The following is a 9,373-nucleotide window of genomic DNA, read 5'->3' as shown; positions in this document are numbered from 1 at the left end:
AGCAGCGCTGCCTGGAGCTGGGGCACAAACTCTGGGAATTCTGCAGGGAATTCTGCAGGGAATTCTGCAGGGAATTCTGCAGGGAATCTTGGTCAGCCTTGAATCCCCTCTGGAATTCTCCTCTCCAGAGCTCCCTCTGCTGCCACAGGAAAAGGGAACAGGGGAAGCAAAGCCAGGTTTGGATGGAATTCCGTGGCTTTTTTTGGGATGTTGTTCCCATTCCCTGATCCGGATCTCTGCTCCTGGAGGAGGAATTTTGATTCCCCAAAAATGGGAATTTTTTTTTCCCCCCTTTTTTTTTTTTCCTTTCCTGAGAGCGTTTTCCAGGTTTTCCTGTGAGCCCAAGGATGGCTCTGTTCTCCCCAGGTTTGGGATAAATTCCAGAGGGGAGAAGGAGGCTGGGATTCCTCAGGATCATTTTGGGAATGAGGCTGGAAACCCAAACCAAATAAAAAGCCCAAAAGTGAAAAGCTTGGTCCAAATGAATTTTTCTTTGGAATTTCCCAAATTTTCCTGGGGAAATCAGAAATTCCCAGAGCAGCTTTTGGGGTCTCTGCTCCTGCAGGAATTCCCTGCTGTGACCCCGACCCCAAATCCAGGGAAACCTGCTGGAATTCCCTGGGAGCCTCTGGAATCTCCCAGGGATTTTCCCGGATTTCTGATCCCACCCTTCCCTTTTCCATTCCCAGTGTCTGTCCCTCCATCCCTCATCCCAATCCTTCTCCAGGGGAACATTCCCAGAGCTCCCAGCCCAAAATCCAGGGATCATCCATGAGCAATTCCTCTGAAATCCTGGGAATTTCCATGAGAAACTCATCCTGGATTATCCGGATTATCCCTAATTATCAATACAGGTGTTGGCACTGGCATCTCCCCAGGGGGCCAGCCCAAAAAAATTCCCAAACCTGCTGGAATTACACCAAAAATCTTGGAATATCCCAAGAGGGAAGGGCCCCCCAGGGATCAGAGATCCCCAAATCCCACCGGAGAGCGTTTGCCAGGGGGCTTTTCCCATTCCCTCCGCTTTCCCAGAGCTCTGGATGAGCTCCACTCCCCTTCTTTCCCTGATTTTCCTTGGAAGAACCCGCACAGGAAAAGCCCTGGTGGCACAGGAGGAGCTTCCCAAGGGAATCTTTGGGTGGGAGCAGGAATGGGGTCGGGAGAGGCTGGAATGGGGCTGGGAATGACCCAAGGGGCAGGGCTGGAAAACCGAGGGAAGAGCAGGAGATGGGATGGGGAAGAGCAGGAGATGGGATGGGGAAGAGCAGGAGATGGGATGGAGGAAGAGCAGGAGATGGGATGGGGGAAGAGCAGGAGGTGGGGGAAGAGCAGGAGATGGGATGGGGGAGAGCAGGAGATGGAGGAAGAGCAGGAGATGGGATGGGGAAGAGCAGGAGATGGGATGGGGGAAGAGCAGGAGATGGGATGGGGAGGAGCAGGAGATGGGATGGGGAGGAGCAGGAGATGGGATGGGGGAAGAGTAGGAGATGGGATGGGGGAAGAGCAGGAGATGGGATGGGGAAGAGCAGGAGATGGGATGGAGGAAGAGCAGGAGATGGGATGGAGGAAGAGCAGGAGATGGGATGGGGAGGAGCAGGAGATGGGATGGGGAAGAGCAGGAGATGGGATGGGGAAGAGCAGGAGATGGGATGGGGGAGGAGCAGGAGATGGGATGGGGAAGAGCAGGAGATGGGATGGGGGAGGAGCAGGAGATGGGATGGGGAGGAGCAGGAGATGGGATGGGGAAGAGCAGGAGATGGGATGGGGAAGAGCAGGAGATGGGATGGGGGAGAGCAGGAGATGGGGGAGAGCAGGAGATGGGATGGAGGAAGAGCAGGAGATGGGATGGGGAAGAGCAGGAGATGGGATGGGGAAGAGCAGGAGATGGGATGGGGGAGGAGCAGGAGATGGGATGGGGAAGAGCAGGAGATGGGATGGAGGAGGAGCAGGAGATGGGATGGGGAGGAGCAGGAGATGGGATGGGGGAAGAGCAGGAGATGGGATGGGGGAAGAGCAGGAGATGGGATGGGGAAGAGCAGGAGATGGAGGAAGAGCAGGAGATGGAGGAAGAGCAGGAGATGGAGGAAGAGCAGGAGATGATGTGGCCACCATTCCCACTCCTGCAAATCAGATATCCTGGGAAATCCCCGCTCCTGTCCTCCTGAACCAACCCCAGCAGGATTTATCCCTAAATTCCATTTTTTTAGGAAAAACCGAATCCAAACTCGCCCTGACCCCGCTCCTTTTCCCAGGGAGAAGCGCCCTCGGTCCCCACCCTCTGCTGCTGGTGGGTGTTGGGGGAGCCCAGCCCGGCCCGGCCCGGCCCAGCCCCGCGTTCCCGGGCTCCCGGCGCGGGTCCCTCCTCGGACCCCTCAGCGGAGCTCGCTGTAGACCTTGAGGGACAGCACGGAAAGCTTCTCCTCGCTCTTGTCGCCGTGCTCCTCCTCCGGGAATTGGATGCTGTAGGATTCCTCCCCCTGCGCCGGGCGCTGCGGCGGCGGCAGCCGCAGGAAGGTCGGGCCCGAGTCTGGGAACAGGGAAAACCCGGCTGGAAAACCCGGCTGGAAAACCCGGCGGGAAAACCCGGCTGGAAAACCCGGCGGGAAAACCCGGCTGGAAAACCCGGCTGGAAAACCCGGCTGGAAAACCCGGCTGGAAAACCCGGCTGGAAAACCCGGCTGGAAAACCCGGCGGGAATGCCAGGAACCCCCGGCAAGGCTGCCCAGCCCCTTCTCCGGTTTGAGGGGTCAGGGGATGATGGGATGGGATTTTGGGATGGGATGGGATCTTGGGATGGGATGGGATTTTGGGATGGGATGGGATTTTGGAATGGGATGGGATCTTGGGATGACCCAGTGTCGCTCCATCCATGGGCAGGGACATTTCCCGCTGTCCCAGGGCGCTCCAAGGACAATTCCAGGGATCCAGGGGCAGCCAGAGCCTCTCGGAGAAACCCATTCCAGGAATTCCATCCCAAAATCCCATCACACCCTGCCCCGTGCCAGGAAGGTTGCCCTGGATGATCCAGGTGATTCCTGGATGATCCTGGAGATGATTCTGGGAACCTGCCCCAAATCCCAGAGGAAATCCGGATTCATCCCACTGATTCCATCCTTTTATCCCATCCAGATTTTACCCCATCCAATCCCAGTTCTCATCCCACCCATCCCCAGATTTCATCCCACCCAATCCCAGTTTTTATCCCCCATTCCCAGATTTCATCCCACCCATTCCCAGTTTTATCCCCCATTCCCAGTTTTATCCCCCATTCCCAGGTGTTTTATCCCCCAATCCCAGTTTTATCCCCCATTCCCAGGTTTTATCCCCCATTCCTAGGTGTTTTATCCCCCCCATTCCCAGGTTTTATCCCCCCCATTCCCAGGTGTTTTTTCCCCCATTCTCAGGTGTTTTTCCCCCACATTCCCAGTTTTATCCCCCCATTCCCAGGTGTTTTATCCCCCATTCCCAGGTGTTTTATTCCCCATTCCAGTTTTTTCCCTCATTCCCAGTTTTTATCCCCCATTCCCAGGTGTTTTTCCCCCCCAATCCCAGTTTTTATCCTCCCATTCCCAGGTGTTTTATCCCCCATTCCCAGGTGTTTTATCCCCCATTCCCAGGTGTTTAATCCCCCAATCCCAGTTTTTATCCCCCATTCCCAGGTGTTTTATCCCCCAATCCCAGGTGTTTTTTCCCCCATTCCCAGGTTTTATCCCCCATTCCCAGGTGTTTTTTCCCCCATTCCCAGGTGTTTTCCCCCCCATTCCCAGGTGTTTTATCCCCCATTCCCAGGTGTTTTATCCCCCACTCCCAGGTGTTTTTTCCCCCATTCCCAGTTTCCCCCCCATCCCGGTTTTTTCCCCCATTCCCAGTTTTCCCCCCATTCCCAGGTGTTTTATCCCCCACTCCCAGGTGTTTTATCCCCCATTCCCAGGTGTTTTATCCCCCATTCCCAGTTTCCCCCAATCCCGGTTTTATCCCCGCTCCCTCACCCCCGGGCAGGAGTTTGGGCTCCCTGCGGAGGCTCCAGATGCACAGGTGCAGCAGGAAGGTGAGCAGCACGAGCACGAACACGGCCACGGCCACCAGGATGGCCAGGATGGTGCTGGAGGGGAATTCCAGCGCAGCCCGGGCTGCAATTAACGCCGTTAATTAAAAATTAACGCCTGCTGGGGCTGGGCTTTGTCCCAGGGGAGGGAGAACTTCCCAGGGAGTTTAGGGATGGATTTGGGGGTTGGTGGGAAAGGGGAGGTGGGAGAGGAGCTGAGGTGAGGGAGTTGTGGGATGGGATGGAAATTGGGGAAGGGGAAGGGGAAAGGGGAAAGGAGAAGAAAGGGAGCAGGGAAGGAAATTAAAAAAGGAGAAGGAGGAGGAGGAAAAGGAGGAGAAAGAGAGGGAAGAGGGAAAGGGATGAGGAAGGGAAAGGGGGAAGGGAAAGAGAAGGAAACAAGAGGGAAGAGAAGAGGAAATAGGAAAGGGAAGAGGAGAAGGAAGAGGAAGAACAGAAACGGAGAAGGCCGAGGAGGAGGCAGGAGCCGTGTCTCAGGGAGCAGGGCAGGGTGCCAGGAGGATTTCGGGGAGCAGGGCAGGGTGCCAGCAGGATTTCGGGGAGCAGGGCAGGGTGCCAGGAGGATTTCGGGGAGCAGGGCATTGTCCCAGTCCGAGGAGGAGGCAGGAGCCGAGTCTCAGGGAGCAGGGCAGGGTGCCAGGAGGATTTCGGGGAGCAGGGCAGGGTGCCAGGAGGATTTCGGGGAGCAGGGCAGGGTCCCAGGAGGATTTTGGGGAGCAGGGCAGGGTGCCAGGAGGATTTTGGGGAGCAGGGCAGGGTGCCAGGAGGATTTCGGGGAGCAGGGCAGGGTGCCAGGAGGATTTCGGGGAGCAGGGCAGGGTGCCAGCAGGATTTCGGGGAGCAGGGCAGGGTGCCAGGAGGATTTCGGGGAGCAGGGCAGGGTGCCAGGAGGATTTCGGGGAGCAGGGGGTGCCCGCCGGGGTACCTGGCTCCAGCGCTCGCACGGGCAGGCTGCACACGGAGTTGTGGGTGCTGTTCCCCTCCCGCAGAGTGACGAAGCCGCTGCTCCCGCAGCTGGGGAAGGACGGAGTTCGCATCCCCGATATTCCCCATTCCCTCCCTCCCTCCCTCCCGGGCTCTGCCCCTCCTGGGGCAGCTTTGGGCTCCTCCCCACCCGGGGTGTTTCTGCCCGTTGGTTTTTCCATGGATTTCCCTTTTGGGATTAATTTTTCTTGACTTTAAACTGGGAGTTTGGCTTAAGCTCTGCCTTGAGACTAAGAAGAGAAATGCAAGACCTTGCTTAATTAAAAAATTCATCAATTAATCGTATGATCACCATCTTGGATGCTATTTGATTTTCTAATTGAAATATTAGTATTGAATATCTCCATTGATATTTCAATATGAATTGGTATTATTATTATTATTATTGCTATTATATTCTTCTTAATTTTATTCCCTGATTTCAAAGCAGGGAAAAAAAAACCCAGTCTATTTTTTTCCTAAATAAAGGGAATATCAATAAACCCATACTCAGTCCATTCTTATTCTTATTCTTATTCTTATTCTTATTCTTATTCTTATTCTTATTCTTATTCTCATTCTTATTCTTATTCTTAATTTCTGTTTTCAAAGAAGGAAAAGGAATTCCTAGCAATGATTAGGGATTACTGATTGGTGATTATTGATTATTGGCTGCCCCATACTCAGTCCAGTTGCGGCACCAGCTGTTCCTGCTGCTGGAGTAGGTGCCGTTCTCGCAGGGTTTGCACTCAAAGCGGAAATTCACACTTCCTGCAGGGAAAGGGAAGGGAAAGGCTGAGATCCCAAACCCGGGACAGCCGCTGGAGCACAGCCAGGGCTGCTCCCCTTCCCTGCCCCATTCCCTGCCCTGATCCTGTTCCCTGCCCCATTCCCGTCCCATCCCCATTCCCATCCCCATTCCCAGCCCCATTCCCAGCCCCATTCCCAGCCCCATTCCCATCCCCATTCCCAGCCCCATTCCCAGCCCCATTCCCTGCCCCATTCCCTGTCCCATTCCCAGCCCCATTCCCGATCCCATTACCAATCCTGCTGAGCTCCCAGCCCGGCGGGCACTGGGGCAGTTTACTGCAGAACTGGCAGGGCCTGTCCCATTCCCAGCCCCATTCCCAGCCCCATTCCCATCCCCATTCCCAGCCCCATTCCCATCCCCATTCCCTGCCCCATTCCCATTCCCAGCCCCATTCCCTGCCCCATTCCCATCCCCATTCCCTGCCCCATTCCCAGCCCCATTCCCTGCCCCATTCCCAGCCCCATTCCCGATCCCATTACCGATCCTGCTGAGCTCCCAGCCCGACAGGCACTGGGGCAGTTTACTGCAGAACTGGCAGGGCCTGTCCCATTCCCTGCCCCATTCCCTGCCCCATTCCCAGCCCCATTCCCATCCCCATTCCCAGCCCCATTCCCAGCCCCATTCCCAGCCCCATTCCCAGCCCCATTCCCATCCCCATTCCCAGCCCCATTCCCAGCCCCATTCCCAGCCCCATTCCCAGCCCCATTCCCATCCCCATTCCCAGCCCCATTCCCAGCCCCATTCCCAGCCCCATTCCCAGCCCCATTCCCAGCCCCATTCCCATCCCCATTCCCAGCCCCATTCCCAGCCCCATTCCCGATCCCATTACCGATCCTGCTGAGCTCCCAGCCCGGCGGGCACTGGGGCAGTTTCCTGCAGAACTGGCAGGGCCTGTCCCATTCCCATCCCCATTCCCTGCCCCATTCCCAGCCCCATTCCCTGCCCCATTCCCAGCCCCATTCCCTGCCCCATTCCCATCCCCATTCCCATCCCCATTCCCAGCCCCATTCCCAGCCCCATTCCCAGCCCCATTCCCAGCCCCATTCCCAGCCCCATTCCCGATCCCATTACCGATCCTGCTGAGCTCCCAGCCCGGCGGGCACTGGGGCAGTTTCCTGCAGAACTGGCAGGGCCCAGCCCCATTCCCATCCCCATTCCCTGCCCCATTCCCTGCCCCATTCCCTGCCCCATTCCCAGCCCCATTCCCAGCCCCATTCCCTGCCCCATTCCCGATCCCATTACCGATCCTGCTGAGCTCCCAGCCCGGCGGGCACTGGGGCAGTTTCCTGCAGAACTGGCAGGGCTCCCCGGAGCAGCCGTGCCCCTGGGGACATTTGCAGTCGTCGTCCTTGGCCGCCGCGCAGGGCGCGGGGTTTGCTGCGGCAGGGAAGGGGTTAACGCCGCTATTCCCGACCCATTCCCGCTCCCGAGGAGCTCCCAGACGCGGGGGAGGGTCTGGAGCACCCTCCCCCCTCAGGGAAAGGGACTTTTCCTGGGAAAAGGGATCCCCAAACTGTCCCTCATGTTCCCAGGGAAAGAGAGACAGTGACACACAGAGCACGCCCAGTTACACACCAGTGACACACCAGTTACACACCAGTGACACACCAGTGACACACAGAGCACACCCCGTTACACACCAGTTACACACCAGTTACACACCAGTTACACACCAGTGACACACAGAGCACGCCCAGTTACACACCAGTTACACACCAGTTACACACAGAGCACACCCAGTAACACACCAGTTACACACAGAGCACATCCAGTTACACACCAGTTACACACCAGTTACACACCAGTTACACACAGAGCACATCCAGTTACACACCAGTTACACACCAGTTACACACCAGTTACACACAGAGCACACCCAGTAACACACCAGTTACACACCAGTTACACACAGAGCACACCCCGTTACACACCAGTTACACACCAGTTACACACCAGTTACACACAGAGCACACCCCGTTACACACCAGTTACACACCAGTTACACACAGAGCACACCCCGTTACACACCAGTTACACACCAGTTACACACAGAGCACACCCCGTTACACACCCCGTTACACACCAGTTACACACAGAGCACATCCAGTTACACACCAGTTACACACCAGTTACACACAGAGCACATCCAGTTACACACCAGTTACACACAGAGCACACCCCGTTACACACCAGTTACACACCAGTTACACACCAGTGACACACCAGTGACACACCAGTTACACACCATTTAAACACATTACATACAATTACACACATTACATACAATTACACACCATTTACACACATTACATACAATTACACACATTTACCCACAACTTACACACCACTACCCCCATTTACTCACAATTTACACACAATTTACACACAATTCCCCCATTTACACACAATTTACACACAACAACCCCCACTTACACACGATTTACACACAATTCGCCCCATTTACACCCAATTTACACACAATTCCCCCCATTTACACACAATTCCCTCAATTTACATACAATTTACACAAAACAACCCCCATTTACACACAATTTACACACAACAAGCCCCATTTACTCACAATTTACACACAATTTACACACAATTCCCTCATCTACACACAACTTACCCACAACAACCCCCATTTACACACGATTTACACACAACAGCCCCCATTTACACACGATTTACACACGATTTACACACAATTCCCCCCACTTACACACGATTTACACACAATTCCCCCCATTTACACACGATTTACACACAATTCCCCCCACTTACACCCGATTTACACACAACAACCCCCATTTACACACGATTTACACACAATTCCCCCCATTTACACATGCTTTACACCCGATTTCCCCACGATTCCCCGTGCCCCCAGTCTCACCTGCCTTCCAGGTGCACCTGGGGCAGCACTTGGTGCCATCTCCCCAGACCGCCCTGAGCTCCCCGTCCTGGCACGGCCCGGCCCGGCCCGGCCCTGCCCAGTGCCCGGCCAGCAGCGCCAGCAGCAGCCACGCCCGGGCCCTGGCCATGTCCTGGCAGTGCCACCGGGCAGTGCCACCGGGCAGTGCCAGCCGGTCCCTGTCGGCGCCGCGGAGGAGGCGCCGGGGTTTTTGTGGCCGAGCTCTTCCTGCGCTCCTTGGGGGCGGGGAGAAGGTTTGGGCTCAGGCAGCAGAGGTGGGGGCAGGGAAAGGGGCGGCCCCTCCCAAAAAAATGGGGGTTGGGGTCATGGAGGGTTAAAGGGGGTGATGTTTGGGTTGTGGGGTTGGGAAGGGGTGGGCTGAGGAGGCCAGGAATTCCCTGGGAATTCTGTCCGTCCATCCCGAAAATCCATCCCAGCTTTCCCTAAAAACCATCCCAATCATCCTTTTCCCTAAAATCCATCCCAGCCACCTTCTGGGGAGAACCTTGCGCTAAATCCATCCCAACCTTTTCCTAAAACCCATCCCAACCTTTCCCTAAACCCATCCCAACCTTTCCCTAAACCCATCCCAACCTTGCCCTAAACCCATCCCAACCTT

The 9,373-nt window shown here is 55.7% G+C and overlaps 1 protein-coding gene across 1 annotated transcript; it reads right to left on the bottom strand.

Moving 5' to 3' along the window:
• Positions 1-472: 472 nt before the first annotated feature.
• TNFRSF18 (TNF receptor superfamily member 18) lies at positions 473-9,116 on the bottom strand. Its single transcript, XM_059866675.1, has 6 exons — positions 8,737-9,116; positions 7,083-7,217; positions 5,713-5,800; positions 4,992-5,080; positions 3,990-4,130; positions 473-2,527 (listed from the first exon to the last, which is right to left on the bottom strand). The coding sequence occupies exons 1-6, from the start codon at positions 8,882-8,884 to the stop codon at positions 2,373-2,375; spliced, it is 756 nt and encodes a 251-aa protein (XP_059722658.1). The 5' UTR covers positions 8,885-9,116; the 3' UTR covers positions 473-2,372.
• Between the last annotated feature and the right edge of the window lie 257 nt (positions 9,117-9,373).

Source organism: Haemorhous mexicanus, chromosome 23, assembly GCF_027477595.1.
Source record: "Haemorhous mexicanus isolate bHaeMex1 chromosome 23, bHaeMex1.pri, whole genome shotgun sequence".
NCBI lineage: Eukaryota > Metazoa > Chordata > Aves > Passeriformes > Fringillidae > Haemorhous > Haemorhous mexicanus.
This window is presented reverse-complemented; position numbering and strand designations above follow the sequence as displayed.

What these genes read in the sequence shown, in the direction of transcription:
- TNFRSF18 (XM_059866675.1), bottom strand. Translation starts at nt 8,884, where the DNA reads ATGGCCAGGGCCCGGGCGTGGCTGCTGCTGGCGCTGCTGGCCGGGCAC. An exon ending in CTGGGAGCTCAGCAGGATCG is followed by an intron (nt 5,801 to 7,082) that starts GTAATGGGATCG and finishes CTTTCCCTGCAG; the next exon opens with GAAGTGTGAATTTCCGCTTT. An exon ending in GCCCAAACTCCTGCCCGGGG is followed by an intron (nt 2,528 to 3,989) that starts GTGAGGGAGCGG and finishes CCCTGTTCCCAG; the next exon opens with ACTCGGGCCCGACCTTCCTG.